The sequence below is a fragment of the Scyliorhinus canicula genome, chromosome 2 (genome assembly GCF_902713615.1).
Source record: "Scyliorhinus canicula chromosome 2, sScyCan1.1, whole genome shotgun sequence".
Lineage (NCBI taxonomy): Eukaryota > Metazoa > Chordata > Chondrichthyes > Carcharhiniformes > Scyliorhinidae > Scyliorhinus > Scyliorhinus canicula.
Window position 1 is genome coordinate 92987952 of NC_052147.1, and position 27622 is coordinate 93015573.

Genomic DNA, 27622 nt, shown 5'->3' on the forward strand with positions numbered 1-27622 from the left:
TGACCACGGTAATGATCCTTCGTCGGTCTGGATCCACCCAGTCTTGAACTTGAAATGTTTACAACATTTTCCAGCTCACTTTTGCAGAAGGAAAGTTGGTAAGGCTCTCTCTGTTCAAGGCGAGCATCTACATTTAATTTTCTCTTGGTAGAGATGAGCAGGAGAGTGATCATGTATGTGGCCTTTTTTGGATTGCACAACCCTCAAGGTACAGTGCCATGGACTGCACTTTGCATTGTGTGTGCTACATTTAAAATCTGCCACATACTGGAATCAATAATGATACCGCTCCCTCAACATTCAACAACAAGCAGTGGCAGTGGTGTGAGGACGAATGCTGTTATTGCGAATGGATAGCAGACCTGTGCTCCTTGGAATGACTGCAACTCCTCTGGGATAGCAATTCTCGCAACCTATTAAAGGACAGGACATTGGACAGCTTGCAGGTCTCCTTGCAAACAGTAATCCACAGCCATAATGGCAGCAGTCTGCACCTGTATGGCAGCAAGCTGACCTTGCGGGACAACCATCTGAGATTCCATTGCAGCACTTGAACATTGATGTCCACTGCTTATGCTACAGTGGAAGTTGCGATATTAACCATCAGATGCGATACCTTGGTTGGGTGCACAAGTGCATGAACAAAATTGGTCACTACTTCTCTGCTGAAAGGATGGCTCTGAGCTTTGTGCAAAGAACTGCAATGAAGTTACTGTGAAAATCCCCGTGTCGCCACACTACAGTGCCTGTTCGGGTACACTGAGAGAATTCAGAGGGCTGGATTCTTCTGCCCCCCCCCGCCGCACGAATGGCGCGGGCGAGATGCCGACAATGGAGAAGTCCATTGACCTCGGGCGGGATTCTCTGGTAGGAAACCGGAGCACTCAGAGGAAACCCACGCAGACACGGGGGAAACGTACAGGGTGGAATTCCACCCCCCCCCCCCCCCCCCCCCCCCGCCGGGTGGGAGAATCGCCAGGGCGCCAAGCGAGTCCTGCCAAGCCCCCCCGGCACGCGCACGCGATTCTCCCACCCCTCCCAAACCGGCGTGGTGAGATTCACGGCTGGCCGCTGGGAGAATCGCCGCTCGCCGTTTGTAACGGGCGAGCGGCGATTCTCCAGCCCGGATGCCGAGCTGCCTGCCCAACACGACAGGTTCCCGCCGACGCCGTCCACACCTGGTCGCTGCTGGCGGGAACAGCGCGGGAACTTGCACCGAGGGGGGGGCCTCAAAAGGGGTCTGGCCCGCAATCGGTGCCCACCGAACGGCGGGACGGCCTCTCTGAAGGAGGACCTCCTTTCCTCCGCCGCCCCGCAAGATCCATCCAACATCTTCTTGCGGGGCGGCTGCGGGGAGGACGGAAACCGCGCATGCGCGGGTTGGCGCCGGCCACCGCGTAATCTATGCGCTGCCGCTTTTACCGGCGCCAAGGCCCGGCGCGCGTAAATGATGCGGCGCCGCTCCTAGCCCCCGGCGGCGGGAGAATAGGGGGCTGGGAGCGGCCTCTGACGCCGGAGTGAAACACTCCGGTTTTCACTCAGGCGTCGGGACTTAGTCTCCCAATGGGAGAATTGCGCCCATAGACTCCGCACAGACAGTCACCCAATCCGGGAATTGAACCCGGGTCCTTGGTGCTGTGAAGCAATATTGCTAACCACTGTGGTACTCTTCCATTTGATATTGAACACATGCTATCTGGCACGCTTCCCAACATACCATTTTGTTTTTCATACCCATCTTTTGTAGGCTGCCCTCTCAAAGTCTTCATGTTAGTCCCCTGTAGTGGAATCCATGTGAGACTTTGCCGTTAGGTGAGCTAGCAGTTGCACTCTTTTTGGCTACAGCACACTCATGCCAGTGCCTTATTATGTGCAAATCCCACCTCGCTCTGATTTAATGTATGCATCGTGGCAATATCTGAGCTGGTAACCGCCATGTTGGTATCTCTGCTGTGTTTCCAGTTGCACTTCTTCAGTATCATAAAGGAAAAAGGCACACATGCATAATTGTGATGAGGAAGGGGATGGCAAAAATGGAAGAGATGCATGCTTATGCCATCTGTAGCTTGTAAATCAGAAGAAATTTGGGAATATGGGGTAAGTGCAGTGGCGTGCAGAGGTCTGGTGATGCCCGGGGCAAATCTTGATTGTATGCCCCAAAGCCCCACGTAAATATTTCATTAAATATCACCAAAAAACCTATAAAAAACGTAGTTGCACCCGTTCTAGAGCTATTCACTGACCTCTTTATCTTCGTCATCTCTAAGGTAGAGGACGGCTGCCTGAGGTTAAATTGCGCTGTAAGAGTTAGTCAATTTCCCCTTAGCGCTGGGATTCTAGGGATATTGTTCTCTTCTTCAGTCATTTTGCTTTGCAGCAATGGGTGAGATGTTATGTCTCGAACGTTGTGCCTCCCTCCTCTGCAACCCCCATGGAGAAGGATAAGAGCAGCAACGTCATGGAAATACTGTTATGACCCTTGTGGAAACAAACTACAAACAACCCAACTAAGATCAATATACAAGACTTCACTTTTATATTAGCAATCACACCAAAATCAACGTAAATTAAACATGAATTAACAGGAAAATTGCAATAATATGACCGATAAATTACACATAGCAGGTACAAAGACATATCTCACACATTTCTCAGTCAGCCCATTCAGCACGTATCGCATTCATTTCAGCCACAATATCCTTCAAAACGTTGAACTTCTTCAAATCAAATTCCATCTTAATTTCTCTAAAGCTTTAGCACCAAGTCTCATCAAACACCGGCATTACTTCACCCAATTTCCACAAATATAATTTTCACAGTCGACACATTTCCAGATCCCTTCTTCTTCACAAAACCCTGGTCATGTGGGGCCTGTTTTTGCACTATGCCAGTGCCTAAAGGGTCCCCAAATCCAGATATAAAAGCACTGTTCAAGATCCGAGCTCCAGCAGCTTGCAGTCAAGTAGAACATAGAACATAGAACAGTACAGCACAGAACAGGCCCTTCAGCCCTCCATGTTGTGCCGAGCAATGATCACTCTACTCAAACCCACGTATCCACCCTATACCCGTAAAGCAACAACCCCCCCCCCCCCCCCCCCCCAACCTTACTTTTTTAGGACACCGGGCAATTTAGCATGGCCAATCCACCTAACCTGCACATCTTTGGACTGTGGGAGGAAACCGGAGCACCCGGAGGAAACCCACGCACACACGGGGAGGACGTGTAGACTCCGCACAGACAGTGACCCAGCCGGGAACCGAACCTGGGACCCTGGAGCTGTGAAGCATTTATGCTAACCACCATGCTACCGTGCTGCCCCTGTCTCTGAGAATCTCCCATTTATAGGACCCTGGGCTTTAAGTATAAAGGGTAAGAGGGCAAAAGTTAAGAGGCCATGATGAATCTTTATAAAATACTGGTTCTGTCCCAAATGGGTGCCCCTGGCCCCTCTGCACGCCGCTGGGTAAGTGGGAGGTGAGAAGGAGAGTTAGGAATGGGGATACCACCGCCATTTATGGTTAAAACACTGCCACTGTCGAAGGCCTTAGCAATGGGCATTCTGGGGCAGCATAGTGGTGCAGTGATTAGCATTGCTGCCTCGCGGCGCCGAGGTCCCAGGTTCGATCCCAGCTCTGGGTCACTGTCTGTGTGGAGTTTGCACATTCTCCCCGTGTTTGCGTGGGTTTAGTCACCACAACCCAAAAATGTGCAGGTGGGTGGATTGGCCGCGCTAAATTGCTCCTTAATTGGACAAAATGAATTGGGTACTCTAAATTTATTTTTAAAAAAGCAATGGCCATTCCAATAATAATCAGCACCATCTCCATGGATGTTAGGAAAAGCAGTATGCCTGTTCCTCTGCAGTTAAATGCTGCTGTCTCCAGTAATGTACCATTTTGGCTTTCAAGAGAGAGGGAAGTGTGTCACTGAGTGTCGTGTATTCTGGATGGTGTTACTGCCATGGTTGAGTAGTAGGCTATGTTACAAGCTGTGAAATGTGGGTGTGAAGCTTGAGGCAGTACTCAATAAATGGGAAAAGTTATGACTTGTTAGGTATACGTCCTTATTGGTAGATGAGTAATGAATGTTTGATGAATTGAGGCTAGTTGTGCAGCTTGAAGATATGGCCTCAGAGTTTTGAACTCATGGCACTGCATTCAAGTCCTCGGAGCTTGAATCCTGCCATTGACCTTCCTCACTTTCTGCTCACACGGCATTTTGGGCATTTGTTTAAAGAGCCTCCTGGACCCTGTGCCGCAAGAACGGGATTCTACGGTCACCGGGCGGACGTGGCTGGAGAATCCTGCCCAGAAAGTTCAATTCACATAACAAGTACATCTTTCGGGACTTGTGGGAGGAAACCGGAGCACTCAGAGGAAACCCATGCAGACACGGGCAGAACGTACAGACTCCTACTGCAACGCACTCCATTTGCCCTACTTCATTCTCTCAACTAGATCCTGCAGTGCTTCATTCCTTGTTAAACTACAAACATACTCATTAAGAAAATTCGCTAGTACAGATTTTAGGATTTGTTTCTCCAGTCTTTATCAGGTTTATTGATGTTCCCTATTATTACTGCTCTATCATTTTTATATTTCCCTCTAATGTGCCTGCAGATTTGCAAAAGCAGTATGTCTTTTTCTCAGTATTTGAGGGTCTATAATAAACACCATACAATGTACCAGCTCCTTTGCTGTTCCCTTAACTCAAACCAAATAATTGTAACCTTTGTTTGCATTCTTTCATTTGCCATTCATATTATGAAGATTCATGAAGGAGGAAGAGGACGATTTTCTGTGTCACAGTGAGCCTATAAATGCAAGATTTTGTTGTTTTTCATTATTTCTGATATAACCAATTTGCAGGTACCTATTTACCAACGTGGTGGCACCATCATACCCAGGAAAACACAGGTGTTGAGGTCCACAAAGGCAATGAAGACAGTTTCCTACAGCCTATATGTTGCACTGAATTTGAAGGTAATAAATATTTCTACTCTGTAAAGTGTACTTTTACAATGTTGCTGTGAACATGTTAAGCTTGGTGACTGAAATAAATTTGGGTAGTCACAGTTCTGCTCCTTGGTATGTGCACTTAAGGAGGATGGAAGGATGGCTGTGGAAGTGGAAATACTGAAAAAGGGCATTCATTTGAGGCAGAGACAACCCACTCTGATCTCATTTGGGAATGCTTGATTATAGCAATAGCTGCAAAGCTATAAAAATGGCAATCCTTAGTGCTCTTTTTGATGACAGAAAATTTGCTGGCAAGTGAAAAGATGCTGTTGACATTAGTTTTGAAAATTTCCACAGATAGTTTTCCTGATTAACTGCTGCAACTTTGATTAAAAAATCCCTGGATATACTACGTAAATAAGGTAGTCACCTGTTTGATTTGGAGAAAAGCTGGTGATGTGCTGTAATCTCCAGTTATCATGCATCATTTATGTATTGCCTGATAGATTCATTTGAAATGGACCTATTCCTGGAAAGCCCAGAAACGGTAACTGCAGAAGTAATTCTATTCTATAATGCTCTCTAAAAGAACATCTGAGATTGAACCACCTTGCTCTGAGCTGCAATTATATTGATCCATTTCTTCCCCCAGTTAAGATGGCTCTTCACCATAGCAAGGTGAGTAACTGGTAGAGGAAACTTTTGGTTTGGGTGCTGAATGGCTGGAATATCAGCACTGCACACAACATGACAATTAGGAGGCCTCAATCCAAATTAACATTCTGTCAACAAGCTGAGGAGGATCCAAATGAGCACTCTGGTGCAGGTTGCCAACTTCACTAGGCAGAAAGTGAACTAGCTGTAACCCCACCCCATCCTTGCAATTGAACTGAGTTTGGGAGTTTACAGTTGAAAAACCCTTGAGATAAACAGTGCAGCCGCTTCAAGCACCGCCTGTTAAGTCATTGATTATCAGTTCTTCACCTTTAAATGTGATATGTTTCATATTCCTGTTGTAGAATTCAGCCAGAGGAAAGTTGTTTCTTGATGATGGGCATTCATTCAACTATCAGAACAAGAACCAATTCTTACTCAGGAGATTCACCTTCAAGGATAATACATTTTCAGCAGTGTGAGTATTATCAGCAACTCAGCTTTCACTCTCACTCATTCAAACAGTTTTGGGCCAAGGTCTCAACTATTTGGAAATGGCTTTTATATTTGGAAGTTGCTTTAGTGATAGTCTTTGGAACCACATTTACAGCAATAACATCACAAGGTTTATTTTTATAAAAAATATAACCATCATAACTCTTTTCAATAGGAGAGTTTACCATGATGGGCATTTCTGAATCAGGGCAATTATTGAAAAATATTGCAAAATCTTTCTAAAGTGATGTCTAATAAAGGCCTTTTCCGGAGTCTTACTGAGATGGAATCAAGATACAAAGGGAGTTCTACATCCACAATTTGTCTTAAAGGGTATCTCAAGATACTTCATCAAGAAGGAAAGATGCAGGCACGTTTATGGACGGGTTAAAAAAGCTGTTGTACCTGTAAAAACTCAGGTACTTTCCACCAGTTTACTTATGCAAAGGTTTTACCTCGAGTATCTTTATTTACAAGGAAACAAACCACAAACACAAGTTCAAGATTCAACAATATTTATTAACACAGTTAACCCTTATATTACCCACAAAATACTAGAGGTACCCAAGATCTACCCATAAAGATGGTTTGGTACGCTATAGATCTGATCGTTGGAATTCCTCTGGCCCGTCTTCACAAAGGTGGTTCTTGCTGGCGGTCTCTTCCTTGCTTCCTTTCTTCCTTCTGCTCTGGTCAAGCTTTGGTCTGGTCTGATATAATCTTCACTTCACCGATCTGGTCAAGGCCACCTCACTCGCACACCGAGTCTTTGCTGCTTTGTAATTGAGATGCATACCTTTATCCCCGCCTTTCCAGAAACGTCTCTGGCTTCCGGCTAATGAGCTCCCCGGAGGGAGTCCAAATACCCAGTGGGCATCTTGATGTCTGCCTGACCAGGACACTGGGGCCCCGCCCCAGATGTCCATCTCCATGGTGTTGCTTACATGTAACCTGTTGCCATACAAGGGGACGGCAGGAACTCTAGGTGACAGAAAGTCTGGCCCGATCTGGGCTTCTAACAATAGCCAGTGCCTTTCAATGGGGTGTGATGATCTCCTGCTGGGTCTCAGTAGAGTGCGATGATCTTTGATGGGTGATGATGGGACAGGCCCAGACATGTTCTGGCAGCTCGTCTGTTGATTGTGTATTTGACTTTGGTCAAGTCTGAATTCCAACAGCCTGCCTAAGGTTTGGCTGCAGTATAATTTTAAAAAAACAATTGTTCAATTTAGGATATCCAATTTAATCGGGCAACCCCCCAAACCTACACCTGCCCCTGGAGAAGACACCACAAAACACTCACTCCTTTCCAAATTTAACTTATAGCCTGAAAAAGCCTCAAATCTCCTAAGCAGTCCCATTATATCCCCCATTCGGAGCCCGGGTTGGAGATTTACAACAACAGATCATCAGCATGCAGCGACACCCTGGGTGGGATTTTCCGTTTCTGACACTAAATGTTGAAGCCAACACAGAATTCGGGGACTTTCACGACAGAAAAATTGGCGCCACACCTGGACCAATTCCGCTACTATTAAGGGGCTAGCACCAGTGCCTGGTGGAACACAATCGATTCCAATTAAAAACAGTGCGGGATTCGACGGGTCCATGGCTGACAAGCTGCAGCCGAGTATACACATTACACTCCCCACACACACTTATCCCAACCAGCAAGATCCACTGATTGTGCTGGAGCATGCCCATATAGCTGATGGGTCAGCTGGGGCCAGAGGACACCATGGGGGGTGCGCTGGGAGGGGGGGACCTATACAACCCGTGACACTAAGTTCAAAGTGAGCTGTTAGCGGTGTGCACAGCTGCATGGCTGCTTTGCCGGCTGCAGCAATGGTGGTCCGTGCCCATCCACCCCAACCCCACAGCCCACCTCTTGACCACACCCCACAACTCCCTTCCAGCCCTGGCAGAAGCTCCCAGCCAGTGGCACAACTGTCAGCACACTATGACAATATTGGACATTTTCCACACCCCTCATTCTCCCTCAGCAGCTGCCACGTTGGTTTCACAATTTTTAAAAGCACAAGGGATCGCGCTGTCGGGTTCTCGGTCCATTGGAGGCAGAGAATCGCAGAGGCCCCAGAGAATACAAGAATGGGCCCCCTAATGATATTCAAATGGTGTTTACTGTATGTGTGTTCCGGAACTTATTGACGCCACTGTCAAGGTGCTGGAGCATTGCGATTTGGCATCAAATTGGCGCCTACCGCGGTTTTGGCGGCAGAACCGATCTCCATCCAATTGCTTTTCCCGATTTTGGCATCAGCTAATGCAGAATCCCGGCCCCCATGTTCCAGCCCCCCTCCAATCACTACCCCCTTCCCATTATCCAAGCACTTCAGCGTTGTGGCCAAGGGCTCTGTCGCCAGTGCAAACAGGAGGGAAACTATGGGGCACCCCTGCCTCGTTTACCTATGTAATGCAAAGCACCCCGAATTCACCTCATTCATACGCACACTCATCTTTGGTCCCTTATACAGAAATTTAACCCACGCCATAAACTTGGGCACAATCCCAAATCTCTCCAACACAGCAAATAAATAGCTCCACTCTATACGATCAAACGCCTTCTCCGCAACCAGCGCAGCCACCACCTCTGGCTCCCTCACTTCTGCAGGAGAAAGTGCCACATTCAACAGACGGCGCACAACTGCCTGCCCTTTACGAACCTTGTCTGATCCTCCCCAATCATGTTTGGGAGGGACTCCTCCAACCTAAGTGCCAGCACCTTAGCCAAAGTCTTGGCATCCACATTCAGCAGAGGTATTGGCCTATACGACCCACACTCCACCGGGTCCTCCTTTTTTAGCAGCAATGAAATAGATGCCTGTCCCATCATCTCTGGCAGTGCCCCCTCAGTCACTGCATCCTGAAACATCTCCACCAACAGCAACACCAACTTATCCAAAAACGTTTATAAAACTCCACTGTGAAACCATCTGGCCTCGGTGCCTTAACATCTGCATCCTCCCTATCGCCACCCGCACCTCTTCCATCCCCACTGGCTCTTCCAACCCTGCCCTCTGGGCCTGTTCTGTGCTGTACTGTTCTATGTTCTATGTTCTTCTACTTTAGGACACTCCAACCACCCCAAAAACTCCATCATGTACGATTCATCCTCTAGAGGCTCCGATCTCTACACCTTTTTACAAAACTCCTTGTACGCCTTGTTCACCTGCTCTGGTGCCACTACTAACTCCCCTGCCCCATCCCAGACCCGAACAATTTCTCATGTAGCCTATTGATGTAGCTGCCAAACTCGTACACAGCCCCCTTTGCACGCCTCAACTGCCGAAATGCCTTTTCTGTGGACAAAAGGTCAAATCTTCCCTGTAATTCCTTACTCTTCACTAAAAGATTAAGAGTTGGATCCTCTACATACTTTCCATCCACCTCCAAAATTTCCTCAACCAACTGCTGCCGCTCCTCTCCTGCCTATCTGTCCACCTGAACCTTAAACGAGTTGATCTCACCCCTTCCTACCGCCTTCAACGTTTCCCACATGAACATAGAACATAGAACAGTACAGCACAGAACAGGCCCTTCGGCCCTCGATGTTGTGCCGAGCAATGATCACCCTACTCAAACCCACGTATCCACCCTATACCCGTAACCCAAACAAGCCCCCTTAACCTTACTTTTTTTTAGGACACTACGGGCAATTTAGCATGGCCAATCCACCTAACCCGCACATCTTTGGACTGTGGGAGGAAACCGGAGCACCCGGAGGAAACCCACGCACACACGGGGAGGACGTGCAGACTCCGCACAGACAGTGACCCAGCCGGGAACCGAAGCTGGGACCCTGGAGCTGTGAAGCATTTATGCTAACCACCATGCTACCGTGCTGCCCCGTGCTGACTGACGGCGAAACCTCCCCATTCCTATCAAACCCCACATAATGCTCGATCACGTTTCCCATCTTTACACAAAGGTGTGGGTCCGCCAACAGCCCCACATTTAACCTCCATGACGCTCTGTGCGCCGATTCACTCTCCAGGACCACTTCCACCCAATGTGGAACATAGTCTGAGATGACAATTGCCGAATATTCTGCTTTCCTCACCCATGCCAACAGTGACTTCCCCATAATAAAAAAGTCCCCCCCTCCTGTATTAACTAGTGCGTATCCAAATTTGGTATGGCAGCTAACATTGTCTTCATAAATCCTACGTTTTTCCATTTCGGGCCATCCACGCTAACCAGCACCACCAACCTTCCCTCTAAAATATCTGTTATTTTTTTTTTTTAAATAATTTTTATTGAAATTTTTCGATACAAACATTTACCCCTACTACATTTTAAATTATAACACAACAAATCCCCCCTGGAAAATCCTCCCCCCCCCCCCCCCCCCGCGCGCACCCCCCCACCCTCCCCCCCCCCCCCCCACCCCCCCCCCCCCCCCCCCGCGCTACCAGTCTAGCAACCAAACCGTTTTTCCCTTTCTGCCGATGGCCTCGGGCAGTCATTGCCCGCGACCCCCCGCTGACGTGCTCCCTTCGTTGCTATCCCCCCCCCCCCCCTCCCCTCCCCCCCCCCCTTTCTCCCCGGGTTGCTGCTGTTTCGGCCTCCAGTTCCTATCTCTGATCCAGAAAGTCAAGGAAGGGCTGCCACCGCCGGAAGAACCCCTGTACCGACCCTCTCAGGGCGAATTTGATTCTTTCCAATTGGATGAAGCTTGCCATGTCGTTTAACCAGGTGTTAACACTTGGTGGCCTTGTGTCCCTCCACTGAATCAAGATCCTTCTCCGAGCTACCAAGGACGCAAAGGCCAATATTCCGGCCTCCCCTGCCTCCTGTACTCCTGGCTCCACCCCAACCCCAAAAATCGCTAGCCCCCACCCTGGTTTGACCCTGGTTCCCACCACTCTCGATACCGTCCCCGCCACCCCCTCCCAGAACTCTTCCAGTGCCGGGCACATCCAGAACATATGTACATGGTTCGCAGGGCTTCCCGAACACCTAACACACCTGTCCTCACCCCCGAAGAACCGACTCATCCTAGTCCCCGTCATATGGGCTCTGTGCAGCACCTTAAATTGGATGAGGCCCAACCTTGCGCACGACGACGACGAATTGACCCTCTCTAAGGCATCCGCCCATGTCCCATCTTCTATCTGCTCTCCCAGCTCCGCTTCCCACTTGTCTTTCAGCTCCTCTATCGATACCTCCTCCACCTCCTGCATTATTTTGTAGATGTCCGAGACCTTCCCTTCTCCGACCCAGACCCCTGACAGCACCCTATCACTCACCCCTCTATCGGGAAGCAAGGGAAATCCTTCCACCTGTCGTCTGGCAAATGCCTTCACCTGCAGGTATCTAAACGTGTTCCCCGGGGGGAGCTCAAATTTCTCCTCCAGCTCTCCCAGGCTCGCAAACCTCCCCTCTATGAACATGTCCCTCAGTTGCCTGATGCCCGCCCTGTGCCAGCTCTGGAATCCCCCGCCAGTGTTCCCCGGGACAAATCTGTGGTTCCCTCTCAGTGGCGCCGCCATCAGACCCCCCACTTCCCCCCTGTGTCGCCTCCACTGCCCCCAGATTTTAAGGGTGGCCGCCACTACCGGACTCGTGGTATACCTTGTGGGGGGGAGCGGCCATGGTGCCGTTACTAGCGCCCCCAGGCTTGTATTGCCGCAGGACGCCCTCTCCATACGTTTCCAAGCTGCCCCCTCCCCCTCCATCACCCACTTGCGCACCATCGATGCGTTCGCCGCCCAGTAGTATCCGGAAAGATTGGGTAGCGCTAATCCTCCACTGTCCCTACTCCGTTCCAAGAAAATCCTTCTCACTCTAGGGGTGCCATGTGCCCACACATAGCCCATAATGCTGCTAGTTACCTTCTTGAAGAAGGCCCTGGGGAGAAAGATGGGCAAGCACTGGAACAGAAACAAGAACCTCGGGAGGACCGTCATTTTGACTGACTGCACCCTCCCTGCTAGCGACAGCGGTACCATGTCCCACCTCTTGAACTCCTCCTCCATCTGCTCCACCAGCCTTGAAAAGTTCAACTTGTGGAGGGTCCCCCAGTTCCTTGCCACCTGCACCCCCAAGTACCTGAAGCTCTTTACTGCTCTCTTAAAGGGGAGCCGCCCAATTCCCTCCCCCTGATCTCCTGGGTGTATCACAAAGACCTCACTTTTACCCACATTTAATTTATATCCCGAAAAGTCCCCAAACTCCGCTAGTATTTCCATTACCTCCGGCATTCCCCCTTCCGGGTCCGCCACATATAACAACAAATCATCCGCATAGAGTGATACCCGATGTTCCTCCCCTCCCCTTGTCAGTCCTCTCCACCCCCCTGAACCCCTCAGTGCCATCGCCAACGGTTCGATCGCTAATGCAAATAGTAAGGGGGATAGGGGGCATCCCTGCCTGGTACCTCGATGGAGCCCAAAATACTCTGACCTCCTCCCGTTTGTAACCACACTCGCCATCGGGGCTGAATACAGCAGCTTCACCCACTTGATAAATCCCTCCCCAAACCCAAACCGTTCCAGCGTCTCCCACAGGTATTCCCACTCCACCCTATCGAATGCCTTCTCCGCATCCAGTGCTACCACTATCTCAGCCTCCCCCTCCACTGCTGGCATCATAATCACATTCAACAGTCTCCGGACATTTGTGTTAAGTTGTCGTCCCTTTACGAACCCCGTCTGGTCCTCATGGATTACCCCTGGCACACAATCCTCTATTCTGGTTGCCAGGACCTTTGCCAACAGTTTGGCATCTACATTCAAGAGGGAGATAGGCCTGTAGGACCCGCACTGTACAGGGTCTTTGTCCCGCTTCAGGATCAAGGAGATCAGGGCCTGTGACATTGTCGGGGGCAGAACCCCCCCCTCTCGCGCCTCATTGAAGGCTCGCACCAGCACTGGACCCACCAAGTCCACATACTTCTTATAAAATTCCACCGGGAACCCATCCGGCCCCGGCGCCTTCCCCGCCTGCATCTGGCCTATCCCTTTAACTAGCTCCTGCAGCTCTATCGGCGCCCCCAGCCCCTCCACCCGTTCCTCCTGGACCTTTGGGAACCTCAATCTATCGAGGAAGTTCTCCATTCCCCCCCTCCTCCTGGGCGGCTCAGACCGGTACAATTCCCTGTAGAAATCCCTGAAGACCCCGTTCACCTCTTGCCCCTTCTGCACTACGTTCCCTCCCTTCTCTCTCACTCCCCCAATCTCTCTGGCTGCATCTCGCTTGCGCAGCTGGTGTGCTAGCATCCTGCTCGCCTTTTCCCCGTACTCATAGACCGCGCCCTGTGCCCTTCTCCATTGCGTCTCCGCCTTCCTAGTGGTCAGTAGGTCAAACTGGGCCTGTAAACTGCGCCGCTCCCTCAACAGCCCCTCCTCTGGTGTCTCCGCATATCTCCTGTCCACTTCTATAAGTTCCCCCACCAGTCTCTCCCTCTCCTGCCTCTCCTTCCTTTCTCTGTGTGCCCTTATGGAGATCAGCTCTCCTCTGATCACTGCTTTCAGGGCCTCCCAGACTACCTCCACCTTCACCTCGCCCGTGTCGTTCGTGCCCAGATATCTCTCAATGCCCTTCCGGACCCTTCCGCACACCTCATCGTCCGCCAGCAGCCCCACATCCAGGCGCCACAACGGGCGCTGGTCCCGTGCTTCCCCCAGTTCTACCTCTACCCAGTGTGGCGCATGGTCCGAAATCGCAATGGCCGAGTACTCCGTGTCCTGCACTCTCGAAATCAGCCCCCTGCTCAGTACAAAAAAGTCTATTCTGGAGTACACCCTGTGGACGTGGGAGAAAAAAGAATACTCCCTCGCCCTTGGCCTGCCAAATCTCCAAGGGTCTACCCCCCCCATCTGCTCCATGAACCCCCTTAGCACCTCTGCCGCTGCCGGCCTCCTATTCGTCCTGGAACTCGATCTGTCCAGCCCAGGGTCGAGCACTGTATTGAAGTCCCCCCCCATGATCAGGCCCCCTGCCTCCAGACCCGGAATGAGGCCCAACAGGCGCCTCATAAAACCCGCGTCATCCCAATTCGGGGCATACACATTCACCAGCACCACATTCTCTCCCTGCAGCCTACCCTTCACCATCACGTACCTACCCTCCTTATCTGCTACCACCTGCGCCGCCACGAACGACACCCTCTTTCCCACCAAAATCGCCACCCCCCGGTTCTTTGCGTCCAAGCCTGAGTGGAACACCTGTCCCACCCACCCCCTTCTCAGGCTTACCTGGTCTACTACTCTCAAGTGAGTCTCCTGCAACATTGCCACATCCGCCTGCAGTCCCTTTAGGTGTGAAAAAACCCTTGATCTCTTGACCGGCCCATTCAGCCCCCTCACGTTCCAAGTAATCAACCGGGTCGCGGAGCGACCCGTCCCTTTCCCCTGTCTATTAGCCATGTCCTGTCCCCTGTTCGCCCCGGGTCGACCCTCCCCTTCTGACCCGTTCCCCATGGCGATGGCCCCCCCCCCCTCTCTCCTCCCGTTCTTCCCTTCCCGTCCTCGGCCTTTCCAGCAGCAACCCGGTATCCCCCCCTAACCCCCCTTCCCCCCCCCCCCCCCCCGGCTAGGACCCCTCCTAGCCGCGGTGTATCCACCATCGTACTCCCGAGAGTCAGCTGGTTTTCGCTGACCCGGCTGCCCCTGCCACACTCCGACTCCTCCCGATGTGGGGGGGGAGGGGCCTCCCCCCCCCCCCCCTTGCCATCCCTCTCTGACCCCGCTTCAGCGCGGGAAAAGCCGCCATTGCTGGCCACACCCCACTCTTCTCTCCTCCCCCTTCCTCCGTCCCGCGCGCGGGAAACAGGGGAAAGCCCGCGCTTTCGCCCGGCCACACCCTACCCCGCCATCTTCAATTCCACCCCCGTCCCCATCCAAGCCCATAAAAAAGCCCCCTTAAAACGAGAGGAAGAAAAAAGAGAAAAAGAAAACACGCATAACCAACTTGCACCCCCCCCCGTCCCGCCTCCCCAACTTTTTTTTTTTTTTTTTTTTTATAAATTTAGATTACCCAATTATTTTTTCCAATTAAGGGGCAATTTAGCGTGGCCAATCCACCTACTCTGCACATTTTTGGGTTGTGGGGGCGAAACCCACGCAGACACGGGGAGAATGTGCAAACTCCACACAGACAGTGACCCAGAGCCGGGATCGAACCTGGGACCTCAGCGCTGTGAGGCGGTTGTGCTAACCACTTGGCCACCGTGCTGCCCTCGCCTCCCCAACTTAACAATATAACAATATAAATAACAAATCTCAAATAAATACATAAATACATAACTATGCCTGCATAACTAAATAACTACCCAATAATAACGTATTTAACCATCACCCTCCATCGAACAGAACAGTAACCATAACCCTTAAAGAACAGATCAAAAAACAGTAAAAAAGCCCCCCCTACAACAACAATAATTAAGGGAAGTTGGCAACGGGAAGAGACACACAAAAAGGAACAAAGAAACCCCCCATAACACAAGTTTCAAAGAAACCAAACGATCCATCAACTTTAACCAAGTTCCGACCTGGCCTAAGAAAGACATGGGCCACTTGATCAGTCAAGGGTACTCGGGCGGCCTCGACCGCCGGCGTTCCCAAGTTCTAGTTCAGGTCCAGCTTTTCCTCCCGAACAAAAGTCCATGCCTCCTCTGGGGTCTCAAAGTAATGGTGCTGGTCCTTGTAGGTGACCCACAAGCGCGCTGGCTGCAGCATTCCGAACTTGATCCTCTTTGCGTGCAGCACCGCCTTCGTCCGGTTAAACCGGGCCCGCCGCTTTGCCACCTCCGCACTCCAGTCCTGATATATCCGCACCGTCGAATTCTCCCATTTGCTGCTTTTCTCCCTCTTGGCCCACCTCAGCACTTTCTCCCGATCACAGAAACGCTGGAATCGCACCAGCACCGCCCTCGGGGGCTCGTTCGCCCTAGGCCGCCTAGCCATGACCCGATATGCTTCTTCCAGCTCCAGGGGCGATGGATCGGCCCCCTCTCCCATCAGGGAGCTCAGCATCTCCGCTACATATTTCGGGAGATCAGGCCCCTCCAGGCCTTCTGCTAGGCCCAGGATCCTCAAGTTCTTCCGCCTCATTCGAGTGTCCAGCTCCTCAAAGCGGCTCTGCCATTTCAGGTGGAGTGCCTCGTGCACCTCCACCTTTCCCACGAGGACCGTGGCCTCCTCCTCCCTTGCAGTCATCTCCTGCTGCAGCTCTCTTATCGACGCCTCTTGGGTCGCCTGGGCCCCCATCAGCCTTGTGGTCGTCGCGTTCATAGACTCTAAGAGTTCCACTTTCAGCTCCGTAAAACACCGGAGGAGAGCGGCCTGCTGCTCCTCCGCCCATTTTCTCCAATCTTCTAGTGCGCCACCGGCCGCCATTTTGGTCCTCTTCCCCCGCTTTTTTCGGGGAGCTGCTGCCGCTTTTTTTGTCGCCCCACTCCGAGTACCGACCATAAAGTTGGTCTCACTCTCCTCAGGGAGCCTTCCCCCACCGGGTTTCGTCTTTACAGTACCGTCGGGGCCCTCCAATCGGCCCTTAAACACCTTTGTCGCAGGAGCTGCCAAATGTGCGACTTAGCTGGTCATAGCCGCAACCGGAACTTAAAATATCTGTTATTATAACATACCTGCCTGCCTGGCCAGCCACCACCTTCTCCCAGGCACATTGGAACATGTCCATACAGGTTCCGACAACCGCGGACCCTCCCCTCCATTTTGCTCCCGTTCATTAGCCAACTTACGTTTGCTAGCAAGGTGGCCCCTGCCAGAACCCCCACCTAATATCAAAATGAAAACCAACACAAAGGCCCCCCACACCCAGACCTTCCAAACTCCCAACACAATAATCCCTCAAATGAAGCAAAAAACAATCCCAACAAATTACACTGAAAGTCCCAAAACCTTCCCCTCCCAAACACAACTTGAAAGTAGGAACAAAGATAAAAAGATAACAGCAGCCAAAATCCAAACTCAAATCAGTCCTAGTCCTTCAGCCTTCATGAACACCTCCGCCTCCTCCACCATCTCAAAGTAGTAGTCCCTTGAGTAATGTGTAACCTTCAGCTTCGCCAGCAAGACAATCCAGACCTCACATTACTTTTATACAACGTCGCCTTCGCCCTACCAAAGGCCACCCTTCTTCTTGCCAGCTCCGGCGTGAGATCCTAGTACATACGAATACCAGCGCCTTCCCACCTCAACTCTCGATTCAGCTTCGCCCATTTCAACACCATTTCCTTCACCTATTTCTGCTCATGGTGGTTCATTCGCCTTTGGTTTCGGCCAGAGTGACCGATGAGCCCTATCCAGCTCGTAGAGTGAGGGGTCTACCTCCACCCCAACAACCTGCCGAACATCTCCTCAGAATACTCCATCGGGTTCCATCCCCTCAGGCAGTCCCACAATCCTCAGATTCTGCCTTTGAGACCTTTTGTCCAGATCCTCCAATCTGGCTCTCAGCCCTTTGTTACCCTCCACAGCTCCTCATCCATCGAGGTGAACCGGTCGCTGTGCTGCAACAATGCATCCTTCACTCCCTTCAACACCTCTCCATGCTCCCGTACCGCCATCGACATCTTTGACAAAGACTCCTTTACCAGGGCAAGAGTCTCATCCACCCACTCTTTAATGTGATGCTTGGAAAACAGCCGCTCAAACACCCCCGCCATCACTTCAGCCAGCTTTTCCACTGTTATTGCCGCTACCTCACCCGGCAAGCTTGCTCCTGCCATCTTTTCTCCCACTGAACCCCCCACCGAGTTCACCAGTGGACTATCGCTCGCACCCTTTCTCCCCGGATTCTTTTTCTGGGATTCAGCATCCTTTGGTTGCTGCAACTTTTCTAACAATCAATCATACAAGATTCTCCCCAAAATCTAGGAGCAAACAACCAAAATATGAAAGCTCTAGCAGGAGCCATCCAACGTGCTACCTCCACCTATATGTCACCACCAGAAGCCCGAGATATTAGAACATAGAACAGTACAGCACAGAACAGGCCCTTCGGCCCTCGATGTTGTGCCGAGCAATGTTCACCCTACTCAAACCCACGTATCCACCCTATACCCGTAACCCAACAACCCCCCCCCCCCCCTTAACTTTACTTTTTAGGACACTACGGGCAATTTAGCATGGCCAATCAACCTAACCCGCACATCTTTGGACTGTGGGAGGAAACCGGAGCACCCGGAGGAAACCCACGCACACACGGGGAGCACGTGCAGACTCCGCACAGACAGTGACCCAGCCAGGAATTGAACCTGGGACCCTGGAGCTGTGAAGCATTTATGCTAACCACCATGCTACCGTGCTGACCACCTGCCCATATTGGCAGGTTAAATGGGTGGACAGAAAATTGTTAAATGGAATTCAATGTGGAAAAATGTGATATTGTTTATTTTGGAAGAAAGAATGAGAAATGGAGAGAGACTGCAGAAAGCTGCAGTACAAAGGGACTTTGGGTGCTTTGATCATGGAACCCAGAAACCTAGCATACAGGTACAGAAGGTAAATGGAATTCTGGCTTTAATTTCAAGGGAGCTGAAGTGGAAAAGTAAAGAAGTGTTGCTGCAACTGTAAATGTACTTGTGAGGCCACATTTAGAATATTGTATACCGTTTTTGTCCCCTTATTTTTAAGGAAAGGTATATTATCATTGGAGGCAGTACAGAGGAGGTTTACTAGGATGAACCTGGGTATGGAGGGACTGCCATATGAAGAAAGATTGGACAGGTTGGGTCTGTACTCCTTGGAGTTCAGAAGAATGAGAGTTGATATGATTTGAACATATACGATTCTTAAGAGGTTAGACAGAGTAAATGTCGGGATGATGTTTCCACTCGTGTCTGGAGTACAGTCTGGGAAGGTGAGTGGTATAAAAACTTACCTCAGTGATCTGCTGCCTTCACGCCGGGAGCGGGCCTGAGCGGGAGAAATCTGGAGTGCGGTCTGGGAAGGTGAGTGGTATATAAACTTACCTCCGGGATCTGCGGCCTTCACATCTGGAGCAGAGGTGAGCGGGAGAAATCCGGAGTGCAGTCTGGGAAGGTGAGTGGTATTTCTGTGTCTGTGTCTCTGCGTTTTCAAATTGTGGGGGGGAATACTTAGAAGTGACATCGCAGTAAAGCTGTGACCTGATTGGCTGGTAGGGAATCGGTGTTAAATTTGAAAAAAAAATTGAAAAAACCAATTAAAACTAATTCATTAACCAGGTGGAGGAGTAACCAAACCTGAGGGAAGAGATTAGCATTTAATATTACAGTAGAAATTTAACGCCAAGGACCATATAGTTTTAAAATAGATTTAGAGTACCCAATTACTTTTTTCCAATTAAAGGGCAATTTAGTGTGGCCAATCCACCCAACCTGCACATCTTTGGGTTATGGGTGTGAAACCCACGCAGACACGGGGAGAATGTGCAAACTCCACACAGACAGTGACCCGGGGCTGGGATCAAACCCGGGTCCTCAGCACCGTAGGCCAGGAACCATATAGTTACTTGTAACTTAATGAAATAATAATTTAATAAGTATTTATTTTAAATTAATTAATTAGTGCTTAAATGTCACTCAATGGAGTGTAGTGCTCTAACTGTGAGAGGTGGGAGATCCGTGTCGCTTCCAGCGTCTATACCTGCAGGAAGTGTAATCAGTGGCAGCTCCTCACAGACCGCATGGTTCGGTTGGAGCAGCAGTTGGATGCACTTAGTAGCATGCAGGTGGAGGAAAACTTCATTGATAGGAGTTATAGAACGTAGTGCAGGCAGAGAGATGGGTGACCGCTAGAAAGGGCAGGCAGGAATCTCCTGTGACTATCCCCCTCTCTAACAGGTATACACTTTTGGATACTGTTGGTGGGGGAGGGGGGTGATAGCCTATCAGGGGGAAACAATAGGAGCCAGAACTGTGGCAGCACAACTGGTTCTGTTGCTGAGCAGGGGAGGGCAAAGCGCAGAAGAGCGATAGATACAGAGGATGTTATAGTAAGTGGCACAGATAAGCGCTTCTGCGGACATAAAAGAGACTCCAGGATGATATATTGCCTCCCTGGTGCCAGGGTCAAGGATGTCTTTGAACGAACACAGGACATCCTGAAGAGGGAGCTCTAGCAGCCAGAGGTCGTACTACACATAGGTACTAACGACATAGGCAGGAAGAGCGATGACGTCCTGCACAGGGCTAAATCGCTGGCTTTGAAAGCAGACCAAGGCAGGCCAGCAGCACGGTTCAATTCCCGTACCTGCCTCCCCGAACAGGCGCTGGAATGTGGTGACTAGGGCTTTTCACAGTAACTTCATTTAAAGCCTATTTGTGACAATAAGCGATTTTCATTTCATTTCATAAGGAGTTCAGCGAGTTAGGCAGTAAGCTAAAAAGCAGGATCTCGAGGGTTGTAATCTCAGGATTACTCCCTATGCCATGTGTCAGTGAGGTTAGAAATAGGAGGATAGTGCAGCTAAATATGTGGCTAAACTGGTGGTATAGGAGGGAGGGTTTCGGATTTCTGGACCATTGGGATCTCTTCCGGGGCAGGTGGGACCTGTACAAGAAGGACGGGTTGCATCTAAACTGGAGGGGAACCAATATCCTGGCTAGGGGGTTTGCAAGAGTCACTCAGAAGGATTTAAACTCGTATGGCAGGGGGGTGGGAGCCAAAGTGTTAGGTCAGAACGTGTAATACCTAAAGGGGAAATAGAGAACAAAAATAAGGAAACAACAACATCACCCTATCTGCTCAAATGCAGTGGTCTGAGGTATGTGTTTCAACGTCAGAAGTATAGCAGGTAAGGCAGATGAACTTAGAGCACCGATGAGTACTAGAAACTATGATGTTGTGACTAACACAGAAATGTGGTTAAAGGAAGGGCAGGATTGGCAAGTGAACGTTGGACGATATAGATGCTTCGGGAGAGATAGAAGGGGATGTAAAAGGGGTGGGGAGTAGCATTACTGGCTAAGGAAAATATTATAGCCGTACTGTGGGAGGACACATTGGAGGGTTCATACAATGAGGCAATCTGGGTAGAGCTCAGGAATAGGATGGGGGCATTCACAATGTTGGGGGTTTATTACAGGCTCCCCAACTGCCAGCGAAAGATAGAGGAGCAGATAGGTCGAGAGATTTTGGATAGGTGCAAAAGTAACAAAGTTATTGTGGTAGGGTATTTTAACTTCCCCTATATTGACTGGGACTACTTAGATGTGGCTTAGATGTGGCAGAGTTGGACGGTGTATCCAGGAAGACTTCTTGATGCAATATGTAGATAGTCCAACTAGGGAAGGGGCGATACTGGACCTGGCATTGGGGAATGAGCCTGGACAGGTGGCTGAAGTTTCAGTTGGGGAACATTTTGGGAGTACTGACCACAATTCTGTATGTTTTAGGGCACTTTTGGATAGGGATGAGGCTTTAAGGTGCTTTAAACTGGGGAAAGGCAAATTACGATAACATTAGACAGGAATTAGAATAGAATAGAGAAATACAGCACAGAACAGGCCCTTCGGCCCACGATGTTGTGCCGAACTTTTGTCCTAGGTTAATCATAGAATTTTGGACACTAAGGGTAATTTATCATGGCCAATCCACCCAACCTGCACATCTTTGGACTAATTGAAGAATTCGGATTGGGTGCAGTTTTTGGAGGATAAATTAACATCGGACATGTGGGAGTCTTTCAAGCGACAGTTGATTGGAATTCAAGAAAGTCATGTTCCTGAGAGAACGAAGAATAAGTATGGGAAGTTTAGGGAGCCTTGGGTAATGAAGGATATTGTGAACCACGTCAAAAAGAGAAAAGATACTTTTGTTCGGCCTAGAAGGATGGGGACAGTCCGAACACTTGAGGAATATAAAGAAAGTAGGAAGGTACTTAAGCGGGAAATTAGGAGGGCTAGGAGGGGTCATGAAAAGTCCTTTACGATTAAGGAGAATCTCAAAGCTTTTTATTCAATATAAAAAGCAAGAGAGTGGCCAGGAAAAGGATTGGACCGCTTAAGGACAGTGGGGGGATCTATGTGTTGAGCGAGAGGAAATGAGTACTTTGCATCAGTGTTCACCAAAGAAAAGGACTTTATGGAAGATGATTCTTGGGTAGGGTGTGTGGACAGTCTGGTCCATATGGTCCAAAAGGAGGAGGCATTGGGTGTTTTAAAAGATATTAAGGTAGATAGGACTCCTGGGCCGGATGAGATTTACTCCAGAATACTGAGGGCAGCAAGAGAGGAAATTGCTGTGGCTTTGACTGACATCTTTGTATTCTCATTGGCTACAGGTGAGATCCTAGAGGACTGGAGAGTAGCTAATGTGGTACCGCTGTTTCAGAAAGGTAGCAGGGATAATCCAGGAAACTATAGGCCGGTGAGCCTCATGTCGGTAGTAGGTAAATTATTGGAGAGAATTCTCAGGGACAGGATTTATACTCATTCGGAAACAAATGAGCTCATTAGCGATAGACAGCATGGTTTTCTGAAGGGGCGGTCGTGCCTCATTAACTTGATCGAGTTTTTTGGGGAGGCGACAAAGATGATTGCTGAGGGGAGGACAATGGATGTTGTTTACATGGACTTCAGTAAAGCCTTCGACAAGGTGCTTCATGGCAGACTGATACCAAAGTTGAAGTCACACGGGATCAGAGGTGTGGAGGCACGACGGACACAGAACTGGCTCGGTCACAGAAGGCAGAGGGTAGCAGTAGAAGGGTGTTTTTCTGAATGGAAGATTGTGACTAGTGGTGTTCCACAGGGATCGGTGCTGAGGCCTCTGTTTGTAGTTTTTTTTCATAAATTTAGAATACCCAATTATTTTTTTCCAATTAAGGGCAATTTAGAGTGGCCAATCTACCTAACCTGCACATCTTTGGGTTGTGGAGGTGAAACTCACGCAGAAACGAGGAGAATGTGCAAACAACACACGGACAGTGACTCGGGGCCAGGATTGAACCCGGGTCCTCAGCACCGTAGGCAGCAGTGCCATCCTTTTTGTTTGTAGTATACATAAATGGTTTGGATGAAAATGCAGCTGGTCTGATCAATAAATTTGCGGATGACACCAAGGTTGGTGGAGTGGCAGATAGTATTGAGGATTGTCAGAGCATACCGCAGGACATAGATAGGTTGGAGACTTGGGCAGAGAAATGGCAAATGGAGTTTAATCCAAACAAATGAGAGGCAATGCATTTTGTTAGGTCGAACATGGAGGGGAAATAAACAGTAAATGGCAAAACTTTTCGGAATATAGAATGTGAGAGAGACCTGGGCGTACAGGTCCACAGATCTTTGAACGTGGCAACACGGGCAGCACGGTGATGCAGTGGTTAGCAGTGCTGCCTCACAGCGCCAAAGTCCCAGGTTTGATTCCGGTTGTGAGTCACTGTCCATGTGGAGTTTGCACATTCTCCCCGTGTTTGCGTGGGTTTTGCCCCCACAACCCCAAGATGTGCAGGGTAGATGGATTGACCACGCTAAATTACCCCTTAATTGGAAAAAATGAATTGGGTACTCTAAATTTATTTAAAAAAAAGAAAGTGACAACAAAAGTGGAGAACGTAGTCAAGAAAGTATATGGAATGCTTGCCTTCATTGGACGGGGCATAGAATATAAAAACTGGCAAGTCATACTACAGTTGTAAAGAACCTTGGTAGGTCCGCACTTGGAATATTGTGCGCAATTCTGGTCGCACACTGCCAGAAGGATGTGGAGGCTTTGGAGAGAGTGCAGGGGGCGTTTACCAGGATGGTGCCTGATCTGAAGCGTGTAAGCTATGCGGAGAAGCTGAATAGACTCAGACTGTTTTCATTAGAACGATGGAGGTTGAGGGGCGACCTGATAGAAGTCTACAAGATTATGAGGGGCATGGATAGAGTGGATGGGCAGGCACTCTTTCCCAGGGTGGAGGAGTCAGTCATTGGGGGGCAAAGGTTGAAAGTCTGTGGGGCAAAGTTTAGAGGAGATGTGCGAGGCAGGTCTTTTACACAGAGGGTGGTGAGTGCCTGGAACGTGCTGCCAGGGGAGATTGTGGAAGCAGATACATTAAAGGCATTCAAAAGGCATCTTGACAAACACATGGATAGGATGGGCATAGAGGGATACGGCACAAGGAAGTGCTGAGGGTTTTGGCCATGGGTGATATCATGACCGGTACATGCTTGGAGGGACGAAGGGCCTGTTCCTGTGTTGTATTGTTCTTTGTTCAAGTGCTTAATCTCTTATAAAACAAAACATTTGTATTCATAACTACACATCAAAGACAGATAATTTAATAACACCTCTTTCTGTTTAATCTCGTGCTGCCCCACAACCCTTTGAGATATCTGTGCTCCTCTAATTCTGGTCACTTGTGTATACCCAAGTATAATTGCTCTCCCATTGGTGGCTATGCCCTCATTTGCCTCGGTTCTAAGCATTGAAATTCCCCCCTACACCCCTCCGCTTCTCTACCTCTCTTTCTTCCTTTAAGACAGCCCTTAAAAACTACCTCGTTGACCAAGGTTTTGGTCATCTGACCTAATATCCCTATACCTGGCTCAGTGTTATTCTTCCTTAAAATGCATCCCAGCCTTGGGACATTACCATGAAGGCTACATATAAATATTGGTGGTTGTTCTTCATCATTGACTGCTCACTACCTGATGTAAAGGCTAAACTTTATCATGTGCTTTCCCCCTCTGTTCAGGTGTGGTGATGAGAGAGGACAGTATTGCACTGACTGTGTGGTGGAGAGGGTCCTTGTTATGGGAGCTGCGAGACCTACTTGTGTGACAGCACAGTGCCCAGGTAAACAAATTGACCAGACTGTTCTCAGTGAACCATTAACAGAGGATTTTGTATTCACAAGATGTTCAATTTCTTGGCAGTAAATGGAAATACTTAAATCTGAAATAAACAAAAAGAAATGCTGCGAAGACACACCAGAGCCACTAATATCTAAATTCCTGGGGAGTCTCAGCAAGTTGGAGGGACACGCCGTAAGGGAAACCCATTGGAAAAGAGACACTTGTTCAGTTTTTATTTGTGACACAGAAACCCAGGAAAGGGAAGGAGAAAATGGGTGTGCAACTTATAAAAATAATTGGCCTCTTCTATTCCTGGCTGAGCAATATAAATTAGATGCCCAATGTCAAAAACAAAGAACTGTCAGCAATAATCTGGCTGGAATGTGTATGCCTTTCACACAGCTGTGTGAGAAGCAAAGTTTCTGATCTTGTATGCTCTATATCACCAATACCTATTCCCACCTCCCTAACATCTGTACACTCCATCCTTGACTCAACCATCTATGCTGAAACCCCCAGCCATGTTTTTGTTACCTCCATACTCCATTATTCCAATGCCCTCTTGTTTGTCCTTCCAGCTCCATAAATGTCAGTTTTTCCAAAGCTCTGCTACCCTTATCTTAACTTGTATGAAGTCGCATGCACCTTGTGTGCTTGCTGATCTACCTTGACTCTTTGCCCAGCCACGCTTCAAATTTAAATTCCCACCCCTGTGTTTATATTTCTACATGTACTCAGGCTACCTTCATCCTCTCCCCAATGAACCGTCATCTCTGTAACCCTCTCCACTCCTACAACCCTCCAATATCTCTGTTCACCCTATTGCCTATCCTTGAATTTATTCAATGTCGAGGTCCTAAGATTTTGAATTCCTTCCTCCCCACCTCTCCCTCTTCTCTTAAGGCAATTTAAGTTTGATAGCGCTCCAGTGAAACACCTTGGAATGTTTTATTTCATTAAATGCACTATATAAATACAATTGTTGTTGCATTATATGATGCCTGCTACAATGCTACTGATAATTTTGTTAATTTCCATTTATAGATGGACAGGAGAATCCAATGCATTTCACCTATGATGTGAAAAAGTCCTTTTTAAACATCGAAGGCCTACAATTTAACTTAGGGTGTGACTGGATGTTGAAGCTTAATTACTGAAGGATGGACATTGAGCTATCTGAGTGCACCATGGAGGAAATAATCTTCACTTGAATGTCTGGTCAGCTACTTTACTGGTACCAATGCTACAGGGAGATGATGTTAACTTCTAATAGAGTTGCCAGGATAATGCTCTGAGAACAGAACTCAAATAATTCAATTAATTAATCTGGAATGTAAAACTAGTCTCAGTAAAGGCGACCATGTCAAGAATCATTGATTGTTGTAAAAACCCATGTTGTTTACTGATGTCTATTCAGAAAGGAAATCTGCCTATCTTCCCTCTTCTTGCCCACATGTGACTCCAGATCCACTGCTCTCTGTTAACTGCCCTCTGAATTCTGAAATGACCTGACAAAACCACTCAGCTCAAGGGAAATTAGGGATGGGTCAAAATCCTGGAACTCCCTCCTTAACAGCACAGTCGATGTACCTACACCTCAAGGACTGCAACGGCAACGCACCATGACTTTCTAAAGGGCAATTAGGGATGGGGAAAGAAGCTGACCTAACCAGTGACACCAACTCCAGTAAATGAATAAAACAAAACAAATGCTGACCTTGCAAGAGATACCCACATTCCTATGAAAGAATTAAGAATGCCCCTTAAGTAAATTGAAATTAACCCTGAAAATCAATCAGTGCTGTGTCATCTATTTTCTAATTATGAATATCTGAATATGATTACATTATTTCTTTCCTATTTCAGTTCAATTTATACAATTTAATTGAAGTAAAAATAGTTGTATGTATTTGGGTGCATTGAACTCTCAGATGTTTGAACTCAGAGGACAAGTAATAAAACACAGAGCATAATGAATCAGGGTCATTACAGATTTGATTGTCGGCTAGATTCTCCAGAAAGATTTCTAAGTGTTGTAGCAAGCGGGAAAGGCCGGCAACGCTGTTCAACGTTAATTGGTCCACTTAATGAGGCCCTACAGGCTTCTCGCTGCAAATGAAAGCTCATTCGCCGGCACCGCACTCGCCTTCCCCCTGCTAACAAGGTCGAGCAGCACTTAAGCAGCACTTGCTCAGCCAACCCCAACCAGCTCGCAATAATGGCCCCCCAAGACCGGACCCCAGATTCAGGGATACAGATCTGGGGAGGCTCCTAGTCGCAGTGGAGACCTGGAGGGATGTCCTGAAACGAAAAAAAATGCTGGAAAATCTCAGCAGGTCTGGCAACAACTGTAAGGAGATCTCTCTTTACAGATGCTGCCAGACCTGCTTAGATTTTCCAGCATTTTCTCGTTTGGTTTCAGATTCCAGCATCTGCAGTAATTTGTTTTTTCATAGGGGGTATATCTGTTCCCTCGAGGGTCCCGGAGGGTCAGCCAGAGGGCAGTCTGTGCTGCCTGGGATGAGGGGGCGGCAGCTTTGAGCGGCAGGAGTGTGACCAGGAGAACTGACCTCCAGTGCTGGAAAACGCTCAACGACCTCCACCGGCCAGCACAAGTATGTAGACACCAATGACGCCCCAACCCTCCCCTCCCAAAAACCTTTCCGCCCCCACACGAGCATCCATCCCCCATCTCTCCATGCAACCCCCCACCTTCCCTCCACCACCCCTCTCCCTTTGACCCCCCTAACCTTTCCTGCA

At 49.0% G+C, this 27622-nt stretch overlaps 1 protein-coding gene across 9 annotated transcripts in view; it reads left to right on the plus strand.

Moving 5' to 3' along the window:
• Positions 1-26844, plus strand: part of LOC119956134 (neutral alpha-glucosidase C-like) — a 232267-nt gene extending 205423 nt beyond the window's left edge. For 7 of the 9 annotated variants that reach the window (XM_038783039.1, XM_038783063.1, XM_038783047.1 and 4 more), the window contains 4 exons: positions 4873-4986; positions 5982-6094; positions 24763-24863; positions 25907-26844. In XM_038783039.1, the coding sequence (XP_038638967.1) occupies positions 4873-4986; positions 5982-6094; positions 24763-24863; positions 25907-26019 (441 nt within the window). In that variant the 3' untranslated portion in view covers positions 26020-26844. Of the gene's footprint in view, positions 1-4872; positions 4987-5981; positions 6095-6286; positions 6482-24762; positions 24864-25906 lie in introns of those variants that run through there. The other 2 variants (XR_005458597.1, XM_038783070.1) reach the window with 2 other exon arrangements.
• The last annotated feature ends 778 nt before the right edge of the window (positions 26845-27622 follow it).